The following is a 13,961-nucleotide window of genomic DNA, read 5'->3' on the forward strand; positions in this document are numbered from 1 at the left end:
TGCTAATGCTTTGCTGTGACGACAGTCTGGGGCGGGGGGGGGGGGGGGGGGTGCCGCAGGTCTCCGGTGTCATGAAGCCAAGCCGTTTGCTTGCTTAGACGGCAAACTGGAGGGAGCCCGTGTAGGAGAGCCTGCAGCCATTCGATGTTTCGCTAACGGGGGCAGTTAAAGGAGCATCCCCTTGGTCTGGGAGCCCTCCCTGCCCGGGTGGAGGGAGGCCACCAGCAGGCCCCTCTTCACGTCACTTGCAACCACCTGCCCCCATCCCTCGAAATGTCAGTGGAATAAGTCGCTTTTTAAGTTGATTTGTTTTGAGACAGCGCGAGTGACCAGGGAAGGGGCAGAGAAAGAGAGAGAGTCCCAGGCAGGTTCTGCACTGTCAGCACAGAGCCCGACGTGGGGCTCGATTCCACAGACCATGAGATCGTGACCTGAGCCGAAATCAAGAGTCAGATGCTTAACTGACTGCGCTGCCCAGGCGCCCCGAGTAAGTCACTTCCTCACTGGCCAGAGCTGGAACCAGCTCACTGTGGTCTCCATTGGAGGCTGAGTAGCGTCCTCAAACAACTCTCCAGAATTGGGGGTAAATTCAGAAAAATAACCGCCCTTTCAAGATCACTTTGGAGAGAAGGAATTCAGTGGGGAGACCCATCATCGGTCGGGGTCAAATCCTGGCTCTGCCACACTGCCACTGTCATCTGGGCTCACCGAAATGGGCCAAGTGCCCACGGTGCTTGCTTCCCAGGGACCACACTGGTCCAGGAAGGGGCCGCGGGCTGCAGTGTGGCTGGCTCACCCCTCAGGGATGCTAACCGTGTGGCAGCATCTTCAGTGCTCCCGTTCTGAGACTCCTGCGGTTTCAGGCACGCTCGCAGACCGCTCCACACGGTGCCCAGAACAGTGTCCAGTGATCTGAAAGAAAGCCAGGAAAACAGGTTCCGACCAGCTTCCCTGGGCCTCCAGTCCCCAAGCAGCACAGCTGCTTGAAGGCAGAGGTGAGGAACACAGCAGAAACTGCTCTTTGAGTTTCCTGAGCATCATCTCCTTCCACGATGCAGCAAGAAGGACCAAAGAAGAGCCCGGAGGCAGGGGTGGGTTCTTCGGGGAAGTGGAGCCACCCTCTCAGCCACGCTGGACCCCACACTCCTCCCTGCCCCCTGGGAGCACGCTTCTCCACGTGAGGTGACCGTCCGGCAGCATTTTGCCGCAACAGAGAAATGCATGCCCTTGTCAGTCAAGCGGAGTAGACATTTTTCAGAAGAAAGAGAAGTCATTTCATTCTACACGGAAAGCTCCAAGCCTGGCTTCAGAAGGTTAACCAGCAATTTATATTAGCTGCAAAAATGTTTTCAAATCTCCGTCTTGTAGTGGCTGCTAAATCCTTCGCTTGGACACAAACCGTTGTTGGTTTTCTTCCGTCTCTGGCCAAAATCTCAAAGAGGCAGCCTCAGGCAATGTCCTCGGATGTCCGTGGAGTTTTACAGGCTGAAAAGACCAACTTCCAGGGGCAGTGGTCCTTTCCTGGCACTGACTTCCTCACTCTCACGGCCCAGGGGCAGGAGGCTCTGAGGGATGGGTTGGTACTCACAGCCCCCTTTTGCCAGCATCAGGTGTTTTGAGGGCCTGAGCAATCATAAGGTGCTCTACTTTGCACCAATAACACAGCCCCAGAGTGGAGGGGGGGGGGGGCTCACAGTGGCCTCAACTCGATACGGGAGTAAAAGACAGATCGGTAACTGATCATGACTGACGTGCTCTTCCAAGCACTTTGAAAAGCTGCCGACTCTCTAACCTGCCACCCAGCCATTCCATCCCTGCTGACCACAGTAAATGAAGAATGTTCAGAAAAAGCCGTACAGAAGGATAGCCAGAGAAGCCACTTTTGTCACAGCCCAAACCTGGCATCAGCCCAGGTGGCCGTGGACGGGTAAACAGACTGGCCCGTCCACACATGGGATACGACAGTGACAAAGACGGTCTCAAAGTCAGCATGCTGAGGAGCCCGACACAAATGCACCCATGCACCGGCATCTGCAGAATGAGTCTGCATGTGTCAGGTTCTAGGCCTGCAACACTACCCCACGGGGACAGAAAGCAGGGCCGTGGTCTCTCCAGGTCCCCCGGGCACTCGGGTTTGTTGTGACGGATGGAACTGGGCATCTATCATCTGGGTGTTCCATGCAACTTCGCCCTAAGTAAATAAATTAGCCTCCAACCTAAGTTACTAAGAGTAATACAACCACACTACCCAGCCTCAGACAGCTGAGATGACAACTCACAATCTTGAGGCCCCGAGGCAGCCCTGATTAGACACTTGAATGAGTACAATTCCTGCCCGCCTGTCCTCTCTGGCAGGTATGCTGCCCTCCTCATGAGAACACAGAAAGCGTGTTCCTTCCTCGACGCAATTCTGGAACATCCATTTCCAGAATGTCAACTGTAGACAGGTCCTAAAGGTGGGGTGGTGAGAGAATTGGAAAGCAGGGGGCTAAGACTCTCCAGGAGCCGAAGCATCGGTCCTCTGGCTCAAGCCTCTTTTATTTTTGCAAATTGTCTGGTAACAGCAGGCACGTACAACATAGTATTTGGCATCTTGACAGGTCCGGCACCTGCAGTGTGTTCCACACTGGGTCCTGAGTACATCTGGCGCCAGAGAAAATGTTCTTATCCCAGGCCTGGCGCCCGTATGATGTCCTCTGGAGAGGACGAGCAGTCCCGGCGGCCTTCCGTCCTGGGGATGAAACGGCTCTCGGTGTCTTGCTGCTCCGTCCCTTTCCTTCGGGACATGCTCACAGTGCTTCCAGCTTCTCGTTCTCCAACATCCAACTTTAAGCTTATGCCATTCAGCAAAGGCTTCACATGAGCCCTGCTCCTGGCCAGCTGGGTTTCCTGGGGGCATTCTGACCTGGGCAGGGCAGGTGTGCTTACCTTTGCCTCCACGGCCCCCCATGCTTCCCCTGTCGTGACATCTGCCCCACCGGGGAGGGACCCGGCTGGTTGTACTCAACGGCACTCTTGGAGTGCAGAGCGTGGCATGTGTTATAAGCTGGACTGCATCGCCCCAAAATTCCTATGTCCGATTCCCGGTCCCTCGAAAGGTGACTGTATTGGAGACGAGGTCTTCAGGGAAGTAATTTTCCCCCAGCATTGAGATATAACTGACATATGACACATTCTTCACCCCACGTGGCCGTTGCGGTTGCTCCGGTGAGAACACTGAAGATGGACATCACAGTACCTTTGGCTCCTCACCACGCTGCAGGGCAGACCCACCTCTGACCCACAGCTTCCGCCCCCCCCCCCCCCCCCCCCCCGACATGGCAACCACCATCCGCTCTGTTTCTGGGAGTTTGAGGACTTTAGGCTCCTCGTATTAGTGAGATCATAGGGTATGTGTCTTTCCCTGTGCGCAATATCCTCCGGGCCATGCGCGGTACTGCAGGTGTCCTTCTCACCTTCTTCATCCACTCGTCTGTGAGGTCGCACAGGCTGCAGCCAGGTCGCGGAAGTAGCGAACAGGGGTGCGCGCGTCTTGCCCCCGCAGTGACCACAGGTCCTCACGGACTCAGGAGTGGGGGCTGCTGGACCTCCAGGTGCTGGAGGCAGCGGTGGCAGTGCCGGCCCCGCCACGGGAGCCAGGACGCGGTAGCCCACCCAGGGCGGAGGCCACCCCGGCTCACGGACCCGCAGCCTTGCCGGTGGCAGCGCGTCACCGCGTCACCCCATCAGGGGGTGTCGCCGGCAGGTGCACACGCGACCTCCTGGGCCCCCGTGACACGCCTTTTAGCCACACTAGGCGGCTCCTGTGTCTTCAGAGGTCCTGAAGCAGCTTCGAACCCGAACACAAAGACTCTAGAAAACGGTCCAACACTCGCAAGATTAAAACCAGCGCCCCGGAGTTCCCGCGTTTCAAGCACCACAGTCCCAGCCGCTCACACAATCCTCTTCCGCGCTCGCGTGCCACCGGCCGGAAGTGACGTCAGCTGCTCCGGAAACGCGGCCGGCGGTGATCTCCTTGCGTCCAGGGAGTCGGTAGGCCATTGGCCACTTCCGTGAGGACTAGGCATTCCTCCCACTTAAAAGTTAGGACGACGTGAATCATCCTCCAACTTTGATGACTTCAACAAGGAAATATAACCACTCTCAACAGTTGTGTTGGGACCACCACCCAGAAGACACCCGAGACACGCCGCCCCTGCCGTGCGGCCACACCGAGGCTGGACCCCAGAGCACCCTCTGCCTATCCTGCGGCGCACCTCACACAAGACCCGCCCCTGCCCCAGTGCCGACCCCAACCTACGCTCGACCTATCACGCGCCGTGTCCACTCTAGCCCCGCCCCTGCCCTATCCCTCGGCCTATCCCGCGCCGCGCTGTAGCCCCGCCCCGCCCTCGCCCCCGACCTATCCTGCGGCGGGCTCGAGCCCCGCCCCCGTCCTCACCCCCGGCGTTTCGCGCGCAGCTGGGTCCCGCCCCCGCCCTCGCCCCGAGCCTATCCCGCGCCGTCCTGCTTTCGAGCCCCGCCCCGCCCATGCCTCTATCCTATCCCGCGCCGCGCTGCGTTGGCGCGCGGCTGTGACGACACGGATCGCGGCTAGGCGCGCGGCCGAGCTGCGCAGCCCCGGGCCCGCGGCCATGCCCAAGCGGGGCTGTACCTTCACGGACGCGGCCCCGCTGCAGCTGAAGGTCCGCGTTGGCCAGAGGGAGCTGAGCCGCGGCGTCTGCGCCGAGCGGTACTCGCGGGAGATCTTCGGTGAGTGCCGGGTGGGCTTCCCGCACGCGGGAGCCTGGGAGGTGGTCTCCGCAGGCCGCGCCCCCAGGGAGCTGCGAGGCTGCGGGACCAGCAGTCCAGCCGGGCTTCGGGAGCAGTGAGCGGGGCATGAAGGGTCGCACGCTCACCTGCGCCGACCCCACGCCGCAGGAGGCGTGCCTGCCCCTCCCTCCCTGCCTCCCCTAACGGGCGGCCTGCGGGCGGTGCTGCCTCGGGGCTCTGTCCTCCCGGGAGACCCCGGGTTGGGCCAGTAACTAACCCCGGCCGGGTTAACCCCCGCGTCTCTCGGGCCCAGCGGGAGGTGGGGAGGTGCCCTGACCCGGGTGGGGTCAGCAGGCCTGAGTGCGCATCCTAACCCGAGAGCTGTCTGTGGAGCGCGCCGCCCCTGCCCTCGGCCGCGCGGGAGACCCCGCCTTTTGGGAGCTCCCCGGCCCAGTGTGGGGAGGACTCTCCGGAGGTGATTTGGGCGGGCACCGGTCGCTGCAGGACCAGCTGCAGGGGTGTCCGAGGGCTCGTGCGGGGTGGGTGGGAGCTCGGTAGGCGGAGAGGAAGGGGAAAGGAATTCCGGGCAGAGGGACACACGTGCAAAGGCCAGGAAGCAGGAGCGTGCTGGAATCCAGGTCCCGGTGAGGTGTGAGGGCGGCGAGCTGTAGGTCTTCTCATCTGGCTTCCTCGTGCATGGTTCTTGGTGCATTGACACGATGGCTCTTCAGTTTGGGGCCGTTAATACCCTGAGGCCGCTCCAGAGTGGAGCTCACCTCACCTAGTGGTGGGGGCCCAGAGATTATACCCTTAGAGCAGTGAGGGTTTGCAACCAAGCGGAGCCGCTGTGCCTGAGGGATGTGGGGGAGAGCCCACCTGGGAGGCGCGGTTCCTGTCCTCCTACCACTGCCCCAGCCACCACCCTGCTGTCAGCAGTCGTTCTGCCCTTTCCTTCGCACACACTCGGGTGGCGAACGAAACTGCTTTCTGAGGCCAAGTCAGTCTGGCTTACCCTCTCCCTCGACCCCCCGGGGCCTTCCATGATTAAGGACCAGGCGCCCAGTTTGAACTCATGTGCAGCAAATTCCAGCCCAGACTGTCGCCCTAACCCCTTACCTTGAATGAACCACAAGCCTTGGAAAACCGGTCACCTCCTGACACTCCCCCTTTCCCCAGGATAAGGCGAGGCAGGGGCTGTAGGAGGAGGAGCTGGGTGTGGCAGGGGTCATCTGAGTTACCCGGCAATTGTCCTCCCATCAGTACCACGCGGAGCCAACAGCTTCCAGCATCTCCACCCTGGCTCTGTTGGGACAAGGCAGAAAACCTCAGATAAGGCGTTTTGGGGGCTGGAGGTGGGCGTCTGCTCTCATGCAAGCCCCTGGATGACCGATGTGCAGCCTGAGGCAAAGCCACTGCTGCAGAGCTGAGCACCTACTTTGGCTCCGGGGGCGGGTGTCCAGGGCCCACGGAGATCTGGGAAGTCCTGGGGCGCCTGTGTCAGAGCTGGTTGCTGCTCTGTGTTCTGCCGGCGGCTCCACAGTAGGTGGAGGGGGGCACACTGGCCAGGGCTGTGAATTAGTGACCTGAGGGGCAGGACTTCCTCTGTGCCATATACCGCCGGCTCGCGGGGTGCTCGCGGGGTCCGGAGGGGAGAAGCCGCGGTGATGCGAGGCCACACGTCAAGAGAGCCATGTGGAAGATCAGGAGAGGGAGCCTGGGTAGGGCTGCATGGTCCAGAACCTTCCTGGAGGAGGTGGCCCCGGAGCTCGGGTAAGGAAGGGCCAGCAGCGAGCAGCGTGGGCCGGGGGCGACCGGATGACAGGACACAGAGGAGGCCTGGCCACAGCCAGGGGGCAACAGGATGACAGGACAGGGTGGCCGGGCCAGGGTTTCCACGCCACAGGGGTGTGGACGCTGGGCCTGATTTGTCTTCCCCAGAGAAAACCAAGCAGCTCCTGTTTCGAGGGGCCCAGGCCTCTATGGACCACTTGTGGGAGGAAGGCTGTGCCATCGTTGACCTGCCGGAGTCCCCGAAGCCTGGCCCCACAGAGGCCCTTGGGACCCCCCGTGGGCAGATGCTGATCGGACCGGATGGCCGACTGACCAGGAGCCGAGCCCGGGCCTCCGAAGCTGGTGAGTGAGGCCAGCAGCTGGCACTTCCGGCCCCGCGCGGAGGATGGATGTGGGGGTGTGTCGTCCTTCATTCCTGATGCCGTCTGCCGGGGAGCTCTTCCGTTCCTGGGCAGGCGGGAGCTGGGGAGCCCAGAAGGCTCCTGACGTCAGGAGGCTCTGCCCTCCCCCAACCCCGACATCCAAGCCCTGGGTTTTGAAGCAGCCTCTGGCTGGGCGTCAGGAGAGGAGTGGAAACCCTCTTGGCGTCCTGCCTGCTTTCCATCTGGGCGGGAGCAGCTCAGACCACCGCCCTCGCCCTTGTTGCGGGGTAGATACCACAGTCCTTGCCCCCCCCCCGCCCCCAGGCCCGGAGCGCAGTCTTTGCTAAGCAGTGGTGCACGGGCCACGCTTTGGGACACCGGGGCTAGGGTCACGAGACGAAGGCCACAAGAGTTCTGATACGAGCCACCAGGGGGAGAACTGCTCCTTCCCGCTCTGACTTGGGGATGGCAGAAAGGACGGGGACGGGGTCGCGGAAGCCGGCCTCTTACGTGCCCCTGGGCTCCTGGGGTCTCCCGAGTGAACGAGGGTCTGTGGGCCGTGCTTTCTTGTAGGTGGTCAGGAGGACCCCTGGTAGGGGGCAGGTCAGCCCTCTGTCCACGGGTCGGGGAGGCGGGGCCCCGCAGCCGCTGCAGGGCTGACGGCGGCGTCTCTTCCTCACAGACCCGTCCGGGGCAGCGACCAGGGCCTGCTCCTCGTGCGTGCGAGCCGTGGACGGGAAGGCGGCGTGTGGCCAGTGTGAGCGCGCCCTGTGTGGGCGGTGCGTGCGAATCTGCTGCAGCTGCGGGGCTGTGGCCTGCGCGCTGTGCGCCCTTGTGGAGTAAGTGACCGACCGCGGGGGCCCGAGCAGGTGCCAGGTGCCGGAGCGTCCCGGTCCAGCTGGGGGGCGGGCAGTGGGAGGGGCCCCGCGTGGCCTTGCTTCTCGGGATGCCGCGGTGCCCACGGATGCTTCACTGCTCTCACCTTTTTCTGAAGACCGATCTTTCCTCGAGGAAATCCAGGTCACGTGGGCCGCCAGCCCCGCCCTTTGCTCTGGGTCTGCCGTCTCAGTCACTTCGTGATTTGATCTTTCGAGGTCTGGTGTCGGGACTGTCGGCGTGGTTTTTCCCGGCAGGGAGCTCGCCGTTGGTGGAGGCAGGTGGGGGCAGGCGCGGGTCCGTTTGCGGGTCTGCGCGTGGCTGGTTGCGGGCTGCCGGAGCCCCAGCGGAGCGTTTGCTTCGTGCGCTACTTGAGCGTGCGTCTGCCTCAGCTCCCTGGGTCCCAGTCCCACCCCCGCGCCACTGTTGGCTGGCCGGGCGGGGGTGAACGGGGCCCCCGTGCAGACTCCGAGCCGGTTGTGTCGACCTCCAACCGGCTTAGTCCCGACAGTCTTTAGAACCAACCACGGGAAGCAGACACCCAGCTCTGGTGGGCCCGCCGGCGAGCCCTGGCGAGCCCCGGAGAGCGGGGGCAGGGGTGCGGCCCGGAGTGAGGGTGGGGGACTGGGAGCTCCGTGCTGTCCGGTTTGGGCACATTGTGCACGTGGCGTGTCTTTGCTTTGTTTTTGCCGGTTTCTTCTCTTCATATTCACGGGCAGACTGAGGGGGGCCGGGCCCTTCTGGTGTCCCCCCCGCTTACCTCCTCTCCTGCGGGGGGGCTGAGCACAGAAGGGCAGGCGAGGGCGAGAGAGTTGCCGGGAGCCCTCCTCCCTGCAGCCCCGAGTGCAGGAACCTTCTTCCTGCCCGACAGCGTCGTCCTGGCCTTGACTTCCTGCTCTTCCCCCCACCCCCACCCCACCCCTTACCTACAGAAGTCGCCTGTGATCGGGGCGGCCACACGCCCATCTCTGAGCCCAAATGGGCTGGGTTCCTGCCCCATTGTACGAGTGACTTGCTCCGGGTCACAAGGCCAAAGCGGCATCCCCAGGTTTAGAAGCCAGGCCGTGGCCTCATAGCCCCTCCCCTGCAGGTCCCCCCCCCCCCCCCGCAGGTGTCCCCTCCCCCCAAGGTGGGTTCCGTGCCAAGGCTCTGCTCTCACTAAAATGCAGCCCGGTGGGCCACGCATGGCCACCTTGGGGCCCACGGCTCCTGACTCGCCCGTGGGCCACAGGCTCACTGTCCTCCCTGCCAGGCTGGGCAGCTCTGACTTTTTGCATCTCCGACGAAAACGGGTTTCCTTGGGCGTTCTGTAACGTGCTGCCAATTCCTTGTCCTTTTGGCGTCTCTCCTGATGAATTTCCCCTGCGATTCGCTGAGCCTCTGTGGTCCAGTAAACCCTGCCTGGAGACTGGGAGATCTCTGGGGTGGGGCGGGGGCCGCAGATGGGCCCGTCAGCAGTTCTCACGCCCCGTTGGCCGGAGGTCCGAGGTCGGGCGTCGGCGGGACCGCCTCTTCCCGAGGCTCAGGAAGGCCGGCTCCGGGCCCCCTCTGGGCCCCGCCCCCCCGGTGGCTGTGGGCGCACTTCGGGGTTCCCCTGTGGCCTCACGTGGTCTTCCTCCGGGGACGCCGGCCGTGCAGGGTGAGGGACCTCGTGTTAAGTAGTTCTGTATGCGGCTCACGGCCCTGTGTCCAGATGAGGTCGAGGGACTGGGGGGGGTCAGCCTGGGGACTCAGCTCAGCCCCTCAAAACGGTTCTCCTCTCTTCCCCGTGGTGCTGCAGCTGTGGCGACGTTCAGGAGACGGTGCTCTGTGCCAGCTGTGCCAGGTTCGAGGCCTGAGGGCCGGGAGCGGACGACAGCCTTCCTGGACGGCCGCGCCAGTGGCGACGCCGAGGGACCCTGGGGGGCGGGGTGTCTATTTTATATTTTGTACTGAGGGCGGAAGCGAATAAACCCCTTTATATTTGGACCAGAGGACTCGCTGAACAGTTCTGGGGTGCGGCCTTCTGGAGACCTCTGTGCCTGCTCCCCCATCTTGTACGTGGGAAACGGGCGTCCAGAGTCTGCTATTTGCAGCCCTTCCAGCCAGCAGTGGTGCGAGAGGACGGACTCTACAGTTCGTGGCCACGGTGCCAGAGTGGCTCAGGGTTGGTGTCCCAGACTGTCCCTCACGTGCCCCCATCTGGGTGCCCGCGTGGTCGGGGCTCCCGGTGACCTGACAGTCCCTGCTCTCTGGGAGTGACGGCCGGGCAGTCCTCACGTCGGGGGCAGCCGATAGGAGCAGCGGGGCGGCTGGACCAGCAGGCTGTGGGTCTCCGTCACCTGGAGCCTCCACCCTGGTCCCCACACCGAGGCTCCCCTGCCGTCAGACTCCGCATCCTAGACAGAGTCTAGGGGGTGGAGGGGGGTGGGCAGGGGACGGCGGGGTGGCGGGCTGGAGCCGGGCCCAGGGTGTGGTTTGCTATGTCGGGGCATCATAGAAGCCACTGAAGCAGAGACAGGGAGGCCGCCTGGAGGGGGGCGGCGGGCGCCCGGGGCCTTCCTGAACCCATACTGTTCAAGGCCTTCCGGCTCAGGGGCCTGGGGCTCTGGCTAACCGGCAGGCTGCGCCCTGAGCAGCAGACATGGCCATCCTCGACCTGGGACCTCCTCGCGTCCAGCTTCCTGCTGGGGCTGCAGGCCGTGACCCCAGGAAGCACGACATCACGCTGGTAATTTGGGGAATGCAGCTCAAAACCACCTCACACCTGTCGGGATGGCCGTTATCGAGACAAAAAGCGAGTGTTGGCGAGGATGTGGAGACAGTGGGTCCCTGTGCACCGTCTGGGAGCGTAAGGTGGCGTGGCCGTTGCGGAAACAGCCCGCGGTTCCTCGGAAAGTCAGAGGCAACTGCCGTGTGGTGAGCAGCCCCACTACCGGGTGACAGTGAAAGAAGGAACCTGAAGGCAGCAGCCCGTCCCCCTGCTCCCCACGGCACAGCTCACGGGATCCAGAGGGAGGCCACCCGCGTGCCCCCTGACCATTGGGCGGATGGACACTGCAGCCCGTCCGTGTGACAGGGTCCTTGGGGGGGGGGGGGGTGTCCTGCCCCTGCTGCAGCGTGGACGGACCGTGAGGACACGGTGCTCAGTGACGTCAGCCGGCCCTGAGAGGGCAGATCGCTTATGACCCCTCTCGTGCCGTCCGTACACACAGTGGGACGGGGGCGCCAGGGGCCGTCGGGGGGAAGGGGTGTCCGTGTTTCGTGGGGGCGGAATTTCAGTTGTGAAGATGGGTGGGGGGTGGTGAGGGGTGCACGACACCGTGGGCCCACGTGGTGCCATTGACGGCGCTTCGGAGTGGTGACAAGTGTGTGTGCTACCAGTGGAAAGACCATAAAGCCTTGGTTGGCGAGCATAATTCGTTCCGGAAACATGCTTGTTATCCAAAGCACCTGCATCGCAAAGCGAATTTCCCCATAAGAAATACCGGAAACTCAGATGATTCGTTGTACAACCCAAATATATTCATATAAAAATGGTTACGGTGCTGTAATACAACATAATAAAATGCAGATTACAAAGCTAAATTAACCTGCCCTTTGAAAACCCTCCTGGCTGGTGTGAGGGGCACAAGAGAGGAGGGTTGCTGTGTAGGACGACTCTGATCACTGACGGAATCACTGCTCTCTGTTGGCTCCATGGAATCTTCCGTGCAACTTCAACAAAGAACCTGTCCGATGACCTAGAATGAAGCAAAGCATTCCTGAGCTCCCTCTTGGATGGAAAAGCAAAGGACGGCCCAGAGGTGCTTTGAAGTGACAAAAATACACAAGTGCCAGTTGTGGGCACCTTCCAACGTCCTGAAAAATCACTGATTTCTTCCAAACACCGCGGCCTGAGACCGAGCGTCTGAGCATGGGAGATGATCACCCACAATCCCACAGCGAGTGAGCAAGAGAGAGAACTATTGGCTAGTTGTGATCATGTGACATCTGGCAGCACGTACTGCTCATATCGCAGGACGCCACTCGTGTGTCAAGTTAAAATTTATCAGAGGGACGCCTGGGTGGCTCAGGTGGTTGAGTGTCCGACTTCGGCTCAGGTCATGAACTCACGGCTCGCGAGTTCGAGCCCCGCATCGGGCTCTGTGCTGACAGCTCAGAGCCTGGAGCCTGCTTCGGATTCAGTGTCTCCCTCTCTCTCTGCCCCTCCCCTGCTTGTGCTCTCTGTCTCAAAAGTAAATAAACGTTAAATTTTTTTTTTAATTTATCAGAAATGTTTGCTCGTCTTGTGTTAGACACGGAATGAGCTTCCCGCAGTCCAAGGTGTTTCTGTGTTTAGAACGTCCAAGCCCTCGACTGCCGAAAGCAGAAGTCACGGCAGGTTTGTGGACGTGGCACGGGACGGCCGCACGGGGCTGGGAGACGCCGCCCTGTCCCCATGCCAGGGGTGCTCTGGCAGCACTGAAGGCGGACCGGGAAGTTGCCAGTGTGCACGGTCCACGTGCACGTCGGTCCTTGAGCAGCCGGGCTGTGGCGCGACGTGCCACTTGGTATCGTGGGCTGGATCCGCGGCGGAAAGGGAACGTTAAAGAAAACTGGAAAAACAAGCCACTGACGGAGATAAAATGGATGTTCACACGAGTCCTTTAATCCAAAATAAGGTGGGGAAAGACGGAGGAGGGAACACAGGAAAAGGGCAAGAGGGTTTGTAAGCCCAGCCGGCTGACGGCGGTCTATGTGTGAGCACTGGGAGGGCCTCAGTCAAGGCCAGACGTGGTCAGATTGTCCAGCACACGACCGGGCAGCAAGACACCGGCCTGCCGCCTGCAGACACTCCCTCTGAGCGTAAAGACGGGGAACCGAAAGGAGCAAGAGAGACGCCGTCTCTGAGCACGCGTCCCTGCTGGCAGCTCCTGGAGGGCCCCCCCCCCGCCCCACCCAAGTCTGCGGGGCAGGCCTCGGAGGCAGACCCCAGGTCACCGGCCGCTGCCAGCCAGGCCTGCGGCCGACTTAGCTCGTTCCACACGGTGGCCAGGACGTGGGCCGTCGAGGTACGGGACACTGGTTTCCATCCCGTCCCTCGCCAGCCACCCAGCAGTGGCAAGAGCAGCTGTGGGGACACGGGACACGAGAGGGCATCGTGCCTCCTGCCCTCCGTCCTAGGTGTCCGTCCCCTCGCGTCCCCCACTCTCCCCCCTGCCTCCGCAAGTTCAGGATGTCCGTTCATTCCTCGGCCCCACCCACCCAGGATGCTATGTCCATGCCCGTGACCTTGAAGCCCCTCCTGGGACCAGAGGCACCCACAGCGCCCGTGGGGAGGGCGGGCCCGCCTGATGACCACGCTGTACTGATTCCAGGCGCTTCCCGCGCCCCCCACCACGGCCGTCCCCTGCGGTCATGCGGTCACTGCACCGCTGGCTCAGGGTTTGAGGAGAACAGAAGGGCGTCCCTGTATTTTCTGGTTTCTACAACGGACAGTTTTTTCCCTTAAGATCTGCGTAAAATTTAACCATCTTAAGTGTTAAGCGTGCAGTTCAGTGGTGGGAAATACGCTCACGTTGTTGTGGGCCCTCACCGCCACCCGTCCTGTAAATCTCCCCCCGCCCCCAGCCCCTGGCACCCCCTTCTACTTTGTCTCTGTGACTCTGACTCCTCTGGGGACCTCGTGTGAGTGGCCACACCGTGTGGGTCCTTTGGGGACTGGGCTGTTGTGCTCGGCGACAGGCCCTCGAGGCCCATCCGTGCTGTGGCAGGAGCCAAGATGCCCTTAAGGCTGAGTAATACTCCTGTGCACGGACAGACCACGCTTTGCTTCCCTGTGTCCACAGACATTCGGGTTCCGTGACGGTCTGGCTACTGCAACTCATGCAGTGAACACGGGTGAAAGTACCTGTGTTCAGTCCTCTCGGGGACAGACCCAGAGGCGGGGTTGCCGGGCCCGATCTCTTGAGCCGCCGTGCTGTTCTCAGCAGCCCCGTCCTCGTACATCCCCACCGGCAGCGCCCCGGGCTCTGGTCTGACGCGCGTGTCCACACGCACACCTTCTGCCTGTCTCTTACCGCTTAGGATGTGATGTCTGGTGTGTGTGTGGGTCCCCAGACAAGCCGTTGTGTTGTGCCCCGCGGCCTGTGCAGACGGAGGTGGTGAGGCATTACTGGGGGCTGCTCCAGACGTGCCCCCGGCAGAAGGGGACGGCTG

At 62.1% G+C, this 13,961-nt stretch overlaps 1 protein-coding gene across 4 annotated transcripts; it reads left to right on the forward strand.

Moving 5' to 3' along the window:
- The first annotated feature begins 4,571 nt into the window (after positions 1 to 4,571).
- On the forward strand, positions 4,572 to 9,749 carry SIVA1 (SIVA1 apoptosis inducing factor). 4 transcript variants are annotated; one of them, XM_045452169.1, is made up of 5 exons: positions 4,572 to 4,752; positions 6,691 to 6,885; positions 7,588 to 7,744; positions 7,917 to 8,062; positions 9,562 to 9,749. In XM_045452169.1, exons 1-5 carry the CDS (start codon positions 4,635 to 4,637, stop codon positions 9,714 to 9,716), a joined length of 771 nt encoding a protein of 256 aa, XP_045308125.1. In that variant the 5' UTR covers positions 4,572 to 4,634; the 3' UTR covers positions 9,717 to 9,749. The 4 variants fall into 4 exon arrangements, with proteins under 4 accessions (XP_045308125.1, XP_045308126.1, XP_045308128.1 ...); XM_045452170.1 differs by having other exon boundaries at positions 4,574 to 4,752; positions 8,000 to 8,062; XM_045452171.1 differs by lacking the exon at positions 7,917 to 8,062 and having other exon boundaries at positions 4,579 to 4,752.
- Positions 9,750 to 13,961: the final 4,212 nt, after the last annotated feature.

This window comes from Leopardus geoffroyi, chromosome B3 (genome assembly GCF_018350155.1).
Source record: "Leopardus geoffroyi isolate Oge1 chromosome B3, O.geoffroyi_Oge1_pat1.0, whole genome shotgun sequence".
Lineage (NCBI taxonomy): Eukaryota > Metazoa > Chordata > Mammalia > Carnivora > Felidae > Leopardus > Leopardus geoffroyi.